Source organism: Sapajus apella, unplaced genomic scaffold (genome assembly GCF_009761245.1).
Source record: "Sapajus apella isolate SASKATOON/1434 unplaced genomic scaffold, GSC_monkey_1.0 scaffold163, whole genome shotgun sequence".
Taxonomy (NCBI): Eukaryota; Metazoa; Chordata; class Mammalia; order Primates; family Cebidae; genus Sapajus; species Sapajus apella.
In genome coordinates, this window is record NW_022437103.1 from 2,271,271 (window position 1) to 2,285,760 (window position 14,490).

General features: G+C 39.8%; 1 protein-coding gene across 8 annotated transcripts in view; it reads right to left on the reverse strand.

Moving 5' to 3' along the window:
- Nucleotides 1-14,490, reverse strand: part of WAPL (WAPL cohesin release factor) — a 102,166-nt gene that overhangs the window by 4,224 nt on the left and 83,452 nt on the right. For 7 of the 8 annotated variants that reach the window (XM_032266945.1, XM_032266943.1, XM_032266947.1 and 4 more), the window contains 3 exons: nt 13,799-13,963; nt 7,102-7,309; nt 3,857-3,945 (listed from right to left, as the gene is read on the reverse strand). In XM_032266945.1, the coding sequence (XP_032122836.1) occupies nt 3,857-3,945; nt 7,102-7,309; nt 13,799-13,963 (462 nt within the window). Of the gene's footprint in view, nt 1-2,943; nt 3,590-3,829; nt 3,946-7,101; nt 7,310-13,798; nt 13,964-14,490 lie in introns of those variants that run through there. The other variant, XM_032266946.1, reaches the window with a different exon arrangement.

The window sequence follows — 14,490 nt, forward strand, 5'->3', positions numbered from 1 at the left end:
GGCGCGGTGGCTCACGCCTGTAATCCCAGCACTTTGGGAGGCCGAGGCGGGCAGATCACGAGGTCAGGAGTTCAAGACCAGCCTGGCCAACATGGTGAAACCCTGTCACTATTTAAAAAAAGAATGCTTTAAATATTTTAGGGAGAATCAAAAGAAAAGATTTTCTAGGAAGGTTCACCTGTAATAAGGAGCAAAAGAAAGTATACTGTACCAAGTGTGGGGACACAAGGTAAAGGATTAAACAAAATCAACCAAACAACAACAACAAAATACACGAAAGCTTCCAATTTGACTTTTGTTTAGTAGAGGCAAAAAAGGAGACACGACATATTACTTTTCAGAAATTTACCACTACCCACCTCCTTTTTCCTATTCCCATGCCAGGGTACTCGAAAAATTAGAAAGCAGCAAAATAATGAGATGAATACAGCTTCAGAAAAGATCTAATCAAAATACTGCTAAAGTACTCATGTGCTGAAGGTATCAGTTACACACATTCAAACTGATCCTCTCCACCAAAAGTTACCACAGTGGTGGTGGGTAGAGTACTGGCTAAGGTGTCTCTGGAGAACAGCTCAGTAGAAAAGTGCACCTCTATAATAAAGAATATATGATTAGCTTCTATGTTTTTGAATGAAAGACCCTCATTAATCCAAATCAAATCCTTCTCTATCAACACACTATAGAACATAACATATAGCATTTCTGAGGCAAGGGAAGGGACAGTGACAGCATTTTTTTTAACAAAGCATAGCAGGTACAAAAAGAAAAGGTATGATACAGTATGGCCTATCTGAAAATTTTAAAAAGTATCCAAAAGTATGTAGGTTTGGAAACTGGAGAAGCAGTCTGAAGTCGAGGGTCTCACAGTACTAAACAAAGTCATTACTCCCCTTACTGGCTGTGAGCCAAGGAAGACTGGGCAAGAAGCTATATGATCAGCAAGTGTTCTGATTTAAGTTAGCTCTGGTGGCAATGTGCACGGTCAGGAATGGGGAGGCAAGAAAGCAGAAAGAGCAGTGAGGAGACTGACTGCTGCAATGCAGCCGATGCAAAGTGAGAAGTCATGGAGGGCAAGTGAAAACAGGATCAGATCACAAAGCAGCATTTACTGCAACAACCACATGCTTTCTTGTCTGTCTCTTTCACTTACACATCAGGCAAACTAACTCCCTTTACATTTTGTGGTATCAGCTAGCTTTTTGGGGTTAATCATAATAATCTCCAAGGCAACAAATAAATCTGGGGCTCTATGAATTTACAACATTGCCCGCGACTAAGAACATTCTCTTTTTAGAGACAAGATAGATACAGGCAAACACAAGTAAGAATTAGCATGGGAAAGATGGCCTAAGATAAATTATATGTGGTAATAACACAATTTCAAGAACAATTATGTAAGAAAGAACATGACTGACATATGACTAAACCTACGGTGGATACAAAACAGTGTATCTAAAAATATTTATATTTAACTATTATTTTCAATGCTTTTATTTGAGGCCTGCATTTTCCTCCCATGTGTGATATGTTTCTGACTTGCTCTTAAAATCCTGTCACTGGAAATAAGAAAAAGGAATATAAAGATCTTGCAGGGCCTCCAGAGCCATGATGAGAACTTTGGTCTTGATCCTGAAAGCAGTGGTACCCAGAGGGGTCTCAGAGTGGGATGGTGTATTTAGATTGGTTACAACATAAGTGTGGAAGAGATGGACAAGATGTACTCAGAAAAATACAAAGAACTTAGATACAGAAAGTAGAAAAAAAAAAAAGGCAATACAGAGAACTAGATGGCAAAAATGAGGAAACTGGCCCCTGCTTCCTACTGAAACTAACCCCCTCCCTATAGGTCTCCACTCTTTCTTGCCCCCTCAATGCCCTTGCTCCTAGAAAACAATCTGCCTTCCATTTCGAAATATGGCTTTTCAAATGGACTTTACACTTAAAAATAATCCACCTGTGCCCAACCCCCCCACCATCTTAAAGGGAAACACTGACAATGATTGTGCCATCTCCTTCCTCAACAATTTTACTCATCTTTGTTCTTCCCAAGGCAGCAGACTCCCCAGAGCCATAACCTTCCACTTCTGGGCTGGCTCAGCCTGATTGTCTAGACATTCGCATTTCTCCTAAGTCAATCCTAATGATCTAATCCATTCACAGTAATCCTATGTTCCTGGACAGTGACTGGTTGAGACAAAAGCATGTGACCCAATACTGGCCAACATGAAAAGTCTACCTGGTGAGAGGCGAGAGTGGCATAGGGTCCCAAAGGGGAAACAAACAGTTGTCTTAAAAAAATACGTATTTCCAACCAATGTAGCTATGGGGGGAAAAAAAAAAGAACCATAGAGGAAGAGGCACCTATTACTTACTATTAGGCATTAACTTGATGAGGCACCTAATAATCCCAGCACTTTGAGAGGGAGGAGGATCACTTGAGCCCAGGGGTTTGACACCAGCCAGAGCAAAAACCCCATTTCCACCAAAAAAAAAAAAAAAAAAAAAAAAAAACAGAAAAATAACAATGACAGAAATGATCTGAGTCTCTGATGACCAGAGTGATGCACTGACATGATGCAAATTTGCCATTTAAGCCAGGTGAGTACAGGTTTCACACTATCCCTTCTTTTACTCCACCAAAGACATCTGAACAGATTCATCCATCAAACAAGAGCTTTTTTTTTTTTCCCTTCTTTACTTTTTTTGAAACATTCTTGCTCTGCAGCCCAGGCTAAAGTACAACGGCGCAATCTCAGCTCACTGCAAACTCCACCTCCGGGATTCAAGCTATTCAATTACCTCTCGAGTAGCTGAGATTACAGGTGTGGCAACACCTCGCCCAGCTGATTTTTGTATTTTTAGTAGAGACATGATTCCACCATGTTAGCCAGGCTGGTCTTGAACACCTAACCTCAAGGTATCTGCCCGTCTAGGCCTCCCAAAGTGCTGAGATTATAGGTGTGAGCCACCACGCCCTGCCACAAGAGGTTTTTCATTAGACTTAATGTATTCTGACCTTTGGGATGTACCTTAAAAAGCTCAACAAGTATTTAAAAGTTTTTAATATTATATGCCATCTTAATTTTAAATTTAATTTCATAAATGTAATTCTTCATTTTTCATGAGATTAAAAGCACTAACTAGCTTGTTTTCCAGAACTATTTCTTATATCTTTAACAGCCTAACTCTGACAGGTACATCCTTTCTAATAAAGCCATAAAGATCAACTTTATTTCACTTTTTTTAAAAAGTGAAAATCAATTTATTCCACTCCAAACTTTACTTAGTATAACCCATATTGGAAAGGATTAGCATGTAAAAAATGCTACACATTCCCTTTCCAGTACAGATTTTATTAAAGTTTTTACTTTAAAACTATTTAGGTAATTTAAAATAAAACTACCGGAAATGTTAATGCATTTTCTTGCCACTTTTCTTTCATAAAAAACCCCAGTTTAAACAACCCTATAACCAGCCAATAGTCTTTGTGAAATAAGTTGAACATTAAAGGGGAAACACTGAAGAAATAAATAAGTGAAACAGACAATGGCATGAAATTGTTACATTGGAATCTTTCAAAGATACAGGTATTGATCGACTTACGGCCTATGCAGCTTACGACCATTTGACTTTACGACCACAATCGCTAGCCACGACTGCGTCTGGCAGCACAAACGTTGCCCAGCTGGGCGTATGACAGTGCGGACAAGCTTCCGGCAGCACTACCATCTCCACGTGCATATAGCCTACTCAACTTACGACCAAATCGTGTTACGACCGGTCTGTCGGAACCAATCGTGGTCGTATGTCGAGCACTAGCTATACATAAAATAATACTGAACTATGTACTTACTGGACTTTCCTGGCAGAGACACCCTAGAAGTAGTGCTGTGTAGGAGGCCACGATGCAATCCTCCATGTGTTTGCCGGCATGCTGAAGGGCTGAGAGAGTTGAAGAATGGTAACAGATATTAATTAAGACAAATCTCACAAAACCAACCATTCTGTTAGTTATCTTTACTTCAAAATTGCTGCAAATCGACAAGTGATGCTATAACTGGATATCCAAAAATTAAATCAAAATGGAATAGGGATCCAAAAGAAGAGCTGAAACCATAAAACTTTGAAATTTTTCTGTTGCAAAGGACACAATTAACAAAGTGAAAAGATAATCCACAGAATGAGAGAATATATTTGCACATCATGAACTTGATAAGGGTCAAGTATTCAAAACAAATAAAAAATTCTTGGCCAGGTACGGTGGCTCACACCAGTAATCTCAGCACTTTGGGAGGCCAGGGTGGGCGGATCACGAGGTCAAAAGACCATTCTGGCCAACATGGTGAAACTCTGTCTTATAATAATAAAAAAAAAAAAAAAAAAAAAAAAAAAAAAAAAAAATTTTTACAACTCAACAACGAAAAAAATCCAATTAAAACTGGGGCAAAGGGCCAGGCGTGGTGGCTCACACCTATAATCCCAGCACTTTGGAAGGCTGAGATGGGAGGATCACTTGAGCTCAGGAGTTTGAGACCAGCCTAGGCAACACAGTGAGACCTTCTTTCCACTAAAATTCAAAAACCTTAAATGGGTGTGGTGGTACAGGCCTGTAGTCCCCAGCTACTTGCAAGGCTGAGGTGGGAGGACCACCTGAGCCTGGGAAGTCAAGGCTGCAGTGAGCCCTGATCGTGCCACTGCTCTACAGCCTGGGTGACAGAGCAAGGCTCTGTCTCAAAAACAACAAAAACAAAAAACCTACAAAACTGGGCAGAGGACTTTATTTCTTCAAACAAGATACACAAATGGCCAATGAACACATAAAAAGATGGTCAACATCATTAATTACCAGGGAAATGCAAACCAAACCACCATGAGATAAATGCCCACTAGGATGACTAAAAATTTTCTTTTACAAGTAATTTGGAACCTTCATACATTGCTGATGGGAATGTAAAATACTGCACCCACACTGGAAAACAATTGGGCATTTTCTTAGAATGTTAAACAGAGAGTTAACATACAACCCAACAATTCCAACTTCTAGGTATATATCTAAAAGAAATAAAAACATTATGTCTACAAAAAAACTGGCAGATAATTGTTCAAAAAGCTAAAAAGCAGAAACCACTCAAATGCCCATCAGCGAACAAATGGATAAACAAACTATGGTATAACAATATTACAGGCTATTATTTGTCTAAGGAATATAGTATTAACACATACTATAACACGGACAAACTTTGAAAAATTCTTCTGGCTGAAAGAAGTCAGTCATAAAAGGCCACATATTGTATGACTCATTTTTTTTTTTTTTTTTTTTTTTTTTTCAAAGATGGGGTTTCACCATGATGGCCAGGCTGGTCTTGAACTTCTGACCAGAGGTGATCCACCCACCTTGGCCTCCCAAAGTGCTAGGATTACAGGCGTGAGCCACCGCGCCCGGCTGTATGACTCCTTTTAAAATGGAATGTCCAAAACAGGCAAATCCATAGAAACAGAAAGTAGATTAGTGGTTGCTAGTGGCCAGGGAGGAGGGGAAAATAGGGGTGATGGCTGCTAATGGGCACAGGGTTCCTTTAGTGGTGATAAAAATGGTATTTGGAATTAGTGGTAATGGCAGCACAACCTTGTGAATATACAAAAAACTACTGAATTACTCACTTTAAAAGGATAAATTGTATAGTATGTGAATTCTGTTTCAATAAAGCTGTAACTTTTAAAGAGACTGCTAAAAAAACAAAAATGTTATTATGCCAAAAAAAGAACAGCATCAAAACCTAGTAACTGAGAAAAAGGAAAAGAAATATATTACACTATCAGAACTAATGGCATCAGATTTGGGGAGGAATGGGAGTAACAAAAGAGGCTCAGAATGAGACATTGCTGCGGCTTGCTTTCTAGTGATGTGAAGCTGAACATATTACAATCATCCTTCTGCATCTGAGGGGGGATTGGTTCTAGGATGCCAGCACCCTCCAATACCAAAACTGGAGGATGCTCCAATCTCTGATAGGAAAGAGTGCAGTATTTGCATATAACTTACACACATCCTCTGGCATACTTTTAAATCACTTTTAGATTACTTATAATACCTAATACAATACAAATGTTATGTAAATAGCTGTTATACTACATTATTTATTAACCTATATTATTTTTTCTTCCTGAAATATTTTTGATTTGTGGTTGGCTGACTCCATGGATGTGGAACCCACATGTATGGAGGGCTGACTGAACTTAAATTTATAACCTTAGTGATAACGAAGTTACAAATGGCTATTCTGCAGAAACTTGTATAAATGGCAAAAGTTGTATCACAAATTCTGACAATAATAGATACTCAATAATGTGTAACTGGTGAAGATATTACCTCCAGTATCTTTTTTTTTTTTTTTTTAAATGAGAAAGAGTCTCACTCTGTCACCTAGGGTGGAGTGCAATGGTGCAATCATAGCTCACTGTAATTTCAAATTCCTCAGTTCCAGCGATCCTCCCCCACCTCAGCCTCCCGAGTACCTAGGTCTACAGGCTTATGCCACCATGCCAAGCTAATTTTTAAAATTTTTCGTAGGGATGGGGTCTTGCTACCCTGTTTCAAACTCTTAGCCTCAGGCAATCCTCCTGTTTCAGCCTCCCAAAGTGCTGGCCTCGCAGGTGTGAGCCACCAGCCTGCAGTTTATTTCTTACTGTGTTTACCATCTAGTACTTACCCTTTGAGAACCATTACTGTAATTTATAACAATAGATCTTCAAGTTTAAAGTGAAGCTAAAAAAAGGCAATCTCAAAAACTGGAAAAATCCTATTATGTCTCCTATGTGTCTGTTTATAGATGAATAAAGGAAAGGAGGCTCCAGGAAGAACAGTGACTTGACTAACTGGATCTTTGCCATCATTAGCATGCCTGCCACTGGCATGCACCTTCCTCACTGTAGGAGAACTACCACAAACACTCGTTATCAAAGCTTGTGTGGCTTGAACTAGGGAAGTCCTCAAGTAATAGCCAGATTAAGACAATCTGTGAATTAAAATGGTTTGAAGAAAAAAACAAAATCAAACCACTATCTTCCATTTAAACACACCATTCAAAGTAAAAATACCTTTATTGAGGTCAAGTTCTTCATCATCCTCCTCCTTCTTATGTTTCTCTTCTGTACCATCAGTCTTTTCAGTTGACACCCACTGTATTTCTCCACTTGTTTCTTGCCACTCTCCACTCTTATCATGCTGAGTGGTGGGAGCATCTTTGATCAACTCATCTGTTTTACTTTCTGCTAGCTGGGCTGCCCGCTCTCGCTCAAGGAATAGCTGATAAAAATTATTTTTGAAGATCATTAAAAAGAGATCGCCAATCAATATGTATATGTGCAAATAAAAAGTTCTGGTTGCTTTTAATCTATCACTAACTCTAAGATGGTTACATGGTAAAAAGAGGTGAGTATAAGTAAAAGCTTTATTCTGCATCCTACAGAAAGCCAAAACAAAAGTATAAATACTGCTGGGATTCAATGAAGTCATCCACTAATGATGCAGGTTGCTTGCAAAATGAATCTCAATAGTTTCCCTTAATTTGCATATGACAAGAAATTCAAACAAAAAACACAAAATTAGAAAACTCTTAAGTCAAAAGAGTTGATTGGAATATGCCAAATTCCATGCCTTCACTTATTTTCCCTATGCTGGTACAGTACTTACACGGAAAACACTGAATATACTCATTGACATGATTTGGGAAATGCTCCAATTACTAGAAAGGACTGCCTGAAAATCAAATGCTAAGTAGACCCCAAAGATTTGTTGAGTATACAGAGAGTGGTATATAAACTTCAAAGAGATTATACAAGAAAATATATTTTAGAAAATAAAAGGTAAACTTCACAGAGAACAGCAATTCTCAAAACTGGGTTTAAGAATCCCTGCGGATTCCTAAGACCCTATCAGGGAGCATGGGAGGTCAAAATTACACTCATATTACTAAGAGGTCTGTTGACTTCTTTTTTCTTTCATTAAGTTACAGTGAAGTTTTGGAGTCTACATGCTATGTGATTATGTCACTGCTCTAACAGTTAATGTAATGTTTCCCAGTTTTAATTTCTAATTCAGTAAATATAGATAAATAAAGCACATATTAATAACAAAAGCTCCTTGGGTTTCCCAGTAATTTACAAGCTCTGAGATCAAAATGTATGAGAACAGAATCACAGACTCCTACTTATGACTCCAGAAAGAACTGAGTTGCTGTGGGTTACTTTGAAGACACAACTTCAAGGATTACTGCCATTGAAAAGACCAAAAAAGGAAGTTAAACAGTTAGCAACGGCTTTGGAAAAATAAAAAGAACGAACCATTACTGTTTCTGGACATGTACAAAGTACCATTTAAGGAAATACCAAAAATATCTAGGAACCTGTTAGACTGGCAAAAATCTTGGCTTAAGAGTATGAAGGAATGGGGACTCATAAATAGTTTTAGGGGGATGTACAAATTGAGGGCACAGGAAATATGTGTTTGGTGATGCGGGTGGGAGGAGTTAGGCATATTAATTTTAAATACAGTACAATATATTCTAACACAATAATTCCTAAACCAGGAAATTAACGCCCACAGACATACTTTGAAAAGAATGGCCTGGCCAGGAGGGGTGACTCACGCCTGTAAATCCCAGCACCTTGGGAGGTCAAGGCAGGCAGATCACTTGAAGTCAAGAGTTCACAACAGCCTGACCAACACGATGAAACCATCTCTACTAAAAATACAAAAATTAGCCGGGCGTCCTGGCGCATGCTTGTAATCCTAGGTACTTGGGAGACTGAGGCGGGAGGATTACTTGAACCTGGGAGTCAGCAGTTGCAGTGAGCAGAGATGGTGCACTCTAGCCTGGGTGACAGAGTGAGACTTTGTCCCCAAAAAAATTTTTTTAAAAAGAGAAAAATACGGCCTAAGATTTAGATTATTAGGATATTTATTTCTTAATTTTTGTTAACAAAATAAAACTAAAAAAACAAAACAAAACAAAACAAAAACAAAAACAAAAACACAAAACATACTGGGCACTGTAGCTCATGCCTGTAATCCCAGCACTTTGGGAGGCCAAATCACCTAGGTCAGAAGTTCGAGACCAGCCTGACGAACATGGAGAAACCCTGTCTCTACCAAAAATACAAAATTAGCCAGGCATGGTGGTACATGCCTGTAATCCCAGCTACGTAGGAGGCGGAGGCAGGAGAATTGCTTGAATCCAGGAGGCAGGGGCTATAGTGAGCCGAGGTCAGGCCATTGCACTCCTGAGCAACAACAGCGAAACTCCATCTCAAAAAAAAAAAAAAAAAGGCCAGGTGGGTGGCTCACACCTGTAATCCCAGCACTCTGGGAGGCTGATGCAGGTGGATCACGAGGTCAGGAGTTCGAGACCAGCCGGACCAGCATGGCGAAATCCCATCTCTACTAAAAACTAGCCAGGTATGGTGGCACGCGCCTGTAATCACACCTCACACCTGTAATCCCAGCACTTGGGAGGCTGAGGCAGGAGAATCACTTGAACCTGGGGGAGGCGGGGATTGCAGTGAGCCGAGATCGTGCCACCGCACTCCAGCCTGGGCAACAGAGAGAGACTCTGTCTCAAAAAAAAAAAAGTGTATATTAGTAGAGGTTTGATCAAAAACTACCACGGCAGGGATGGTAGCTCATGCCTGTGATCCTGGCACTTTAGGAGGCAAGGCAGGGGGATCACATGAGCGCATGAGTTTGAGACCAGCCTGGGCAACACCATGAAACCTCAGCTCTACAAACACAAAACTTAGCCGAACATGGTGGCACATGCCTGTGGTCCCAGCTACTTGGGAGGCTAAGGTGGGAGGATGACCTGTGCCTGGGAGGTAAAAGCTGCAGTGAGCTGTGACTGCACCATTGCACTTTAGCCTGGAAGAAGGAGCGAGACCGTGTGTGTGTGTGTGTGTGTGTGTGTACATATATATATGTATGAATGACTCAAAAAGCTACTGAATGGTTTGCAGTCATTACAAAGAATGTGATAAACCTATGTGTTGACATAAAAAGCTCAGGAAGACACAGTAAGCAAAAAGCAGTATACATTAATCACTATGTACAGTAAGAGTCCATTTATACAAAACGCATTGCACATTTATTTTTTATTTACTTTTCGGACAGAATCTCACTCCCATTGCCCAGGCTGGAGTGCAGTGGCAGGATCATGGCTCACTGCAGCCTTGACTTCCTGGGCTCAAGTGATTCTCCCACCTCAGCCTCCCAAGCAGCTGGGACTACAGGCACATGCTACCACACTTGGCTAATTTTTTGTATTTTTAGTACAGATAATTTTGTCATGTTGACCAGGCTGGGCTTAAACTCCTGGGTTCAAGCAATCTGCCTGCCTTGGCCTCCCAAAGTGTTGGGATTACAGATTACAGGCATGAGCCACCATGTCTGGCCTGCACATTTATTTTGATATATGCATAAACACTAATTTCTCAGGACAGACACAAAACTATTACAAATGGTAACATTTTAGGAAATACATTTGTGGAGTTTAAACCTTTCTGGATCTGACTTCCCCCCCCCCCCCCCACTATGTAAGTGAATTGTTTGGTTTGTAAAAAAATAAGCAGATCCATAAATAGGTAAGAAAAGAACAGCTAGAAAGAGGAAAGTTCATGTCAGTAATCAAAACTACCTGTAGGATTCCATTTATACATTATTAAAAAGATACGTAATTTGAAAATTACTGAATTCAGACTGGTGTTATCCGTAGCATAACGGATATAAACCTGAACATGGATTTTTCCACAGTATCTTTGAATATCGAAATTAAGAGCCATTTCTTAATACTTAAGATAACTGATGTGAGTACAAGGCAGCATGATTTTCTGTAATGAGTAACAGAACCCATCACCCAAAAGGTATTAAAATTGAAAAACAAAAACTTCAGACTGATTTTAAAATGACAAACCAAAAAATAAAGAAATAAATAAAAATGACAAACCATAAACCACAGCAGATAAAGATATAAGATGATGCCCTGAAGGACAAGAAACTTCTGCAACACTAAGCGCAAAAGAGAAATACTGGAAGTGATATTCCCAGGTCAGTCAGACATAGTAGGAAAATTTGAGACGATCCCTACAACAACTCACAAACAAGGGTCTCCTAGGGTGTGGGGATGGCTTCTGCAAATTAACCCCTATTATGTGAATAATGCATATCTACCATCTGTACCTTCAAACACAACTCCTGAGGCCAACAACTAAGTTTTTATTCATTTCTAGGTTCCATTTGAAGAAAAGTCAATTTTTAAAAGACAGGGACTAGAATAATAGAAAAAAAAAAACGAGATGGAAAAAGATGGAAAACAGGTTAGTGGTAGCTAGGAGACAGGGAGGGCAGGCAGGCTGTGTAGTGAGCAGCACAAGAGAATTAATTCTTTTGTGGTGATAAGTTTTATACCTCAATGTAGTGGTGAGTACATGAATCTATGCAATAAAATTTAACAAAATTACATACATTACACACAAACATAAATGAATGCAGATGAAAATGGTGAAAGTGAATAATGTATAAAGTGCAGTTAACAGTAATGTACCATGCTGACTGCTCAGTTTTGCTATGGTACTACAGTTATATAAGATGTCACCATTTGAGAAGTTAGGTAAAGGGTAAATGGGATTCTTTGCACTATTTTTGTAACTTACTGTGAGTCTCTATTCTTAAATAAAAGTTTGAAAACAAATCAACTGTACAGAAAAAAATACTTTTTTTAAACATTTTTGAGACAGGGTCTCACTCTGTTGCTCAGGCAGGAGCACAGTGGCGTAATCACGGCTCACTGCAACTTCAAACTCCTGGGCCCAAGTAATCCTCTCACTTCAGCCTCCCAAGCAGCTGGTACTATGGGCATGTACCACCACACTTGACCCATTTTTTTACTTTTTGTACACAGGATCTTACTATGTTGCCCATGCTGGTCTCAAACTCCTGAGCTCAAATAAACCACAAACCTTAGCCTCCCAAAGTGCTGGGATTATAGTTGTGAGCTACTTTGCCTGGCCAAAAAATACTTCATTTAGCAGAAAAATAAGTATGTCAATGGGATCATGGCAGGAGGTACCAAATGTTTTTAGTATTAAATAAAATCTCTAAATGATATCTGGAGACTAAAAATAGTCAATTACCAATTATTGTTAGTAAATTACTACTACCATTTACTATTACTGTTACTGATAAGTTATGACAATTTATCACTAGCTTCACATTTAATTTTGTATTTTAAATAACTAAAATTTCAAGGCTATTGAAGACTGAATATTATGAATCTAAGAAAAGCTTAGTGATTAACTACTTCTTATCTATGGTCAACATTCAATCACACATAATAGATTAGAACAAAAGAGGATAATGAAAAATATTACTTTAAATGGCTCAAAGAAACATTCTCATTCAGGATTTCCCAGACTTGGCTACTCTGCCACTTTCCAGAGTGGGTAAGGAAATAGGTGACAAAGGAGTTCTGGTTTTCTGTGGTCCATAAGGTTAAACAAAGTTCTGGACACAGATCAGACCAGTAAATAAACACTAGAGGACGTGAAGTGAATGAGATGGGCCTGGATTCTTGATTTGACTTTAAAAAAAAACAGATGGGAGCTCACTATGTTGCCCAGGCTGGTCTTGAACTCCTGGATTCAAGTGATCCTCCCTACCTCGGTCTCCCAAAGTGCTGGGATTACAGGAGTGAGGCACTTTACCTAATTTGATTAATAAAACAGATGTGCTTTTGTCTCTGCTTTTTGGTAACAATGTGTAGAGAGTGATAAAAGTTAAGAAAAAAACAGCAAAATAAAGTAAGAGTACATTTTAAGCAGTGTACCTCTTACTGATTTACAGAGAAATTATACCACCATTTTTTTTTTTTTTTTTTTGAGACAGAGTCTTGCTCTGTTGCCCAGGCTGGAGTGCAGTGACATGCTAACTTGGCTCACTGCACCCTCCACCTCCTCAATTCAAGCAATTCGCCTGCCTCAGCCTCTTGAGTGGCTAGGATTACAGGTATATGCCACCACGCCTGGCTTATTTTTTTTTTTTTTTTTTTTTTTGAGATGGAGTTTCACTCTTGTTACCCAGGCTGGAGTGCAATGGCGCGATCTCGGCTCACCGCAACCTCTGCCTCCTGGGTTTAAGCAATTCTCCTGCCTCAGCCTCCCGAGTGGCTGGGACTACAGGTGTGCACCACCATGCCCAGCTAATTTTTGTACTTTTAGTAGAGACGGGGTTTCACCATGTTGACCAGGATGGTCTCAATCTTTTGACCTTGTGATCCGCCTGCCTCGCCTTGGTTTCCCAAAGTGCTGGGATTATAGGCATGAGCCACCGCACACGGCTATTTTTGTATTTTTAATAGAGACGGGGTTTCATCATATTGGTCAGGCTGGTCTTGAACTCCTGACCTCAAGTGATCCACCCACCTCGGCCTTCCAAAGTGCTAGGATTACAGGCATGAGCCACGGCGCCCGGCCTGTACCACATTTTTAATTTAATTACAAATTCTGGTTTAAAATAAGCTTTTACCCTAGAAGGTATGAATATTTAAAAATTGGTCAGGTGTAAAACAGTCCCTTTCCACCCCAGCAGAGACATGCTTCAGGAGTTCTAACTAAGAAGGCCGGGGTAGGGGTGGAGGCGGCCAGCAGTGGAAGCGCAAGACAAGGGGATAAAAGGTGCAATTGACAAAGAAATTGGACAAATGCAACAAACTGTAGTTATGAGTTTGTTTTTAAAGTGGTTGCTTACCTGCACTAAAGCCTGGACAGCATGAACTTGTCCAGCTATCCTTATGCGATCATCCCCTTCTCCAGTACAGATGGAAGAATCAAAAGAACACGATGTTTCCATGTTGACAAGACAGTGCCGATTCCGAGCACTATATTCCACTAGATTTATCAGCAGACCTAAGCCCTTCAAAAATTTTAAGAGACATGTATTATCAGAGATGAGTACTTAAAACAAATGAACACAATATACATAATTTTTATTGGCAGCTAAAAAGCTGAAAATCAGTGTTCTACCATCTACAAAATGGCTAAAAACCATTAAGTATGAAAGGCCAAAAAATAAAGACCAAAAAGGAAAACAAGGCCAGGCGCGGTGGCTCATGCCTGTAATCCCAGCACTTTGGGAGGCCGGAGCGGGCAGATCACCTGAGGCCAGGAGTTTGAAGACCAGCCTGGGCAACATGGCGAAACCCCATCTGTACTAAAAATACAAAAATTAGCTGGGTGTGGTGGCACAAGCCTGTAGTCCCAGCATCTGGAAGGCTAAGACAGGAGAATCACTTCAAGCAGGGAGGCAGAGGTTGCAGTGAGCCACGATGGTGCCACTGCACTCCAGCCTGGGTGACAGGGTGAGAATCTGTCTCAAAAAAAAAAAGTATATTCCTAAGGAAATTCATGAAAACAACCACAATATTAAAGGGTTGGTTCTTA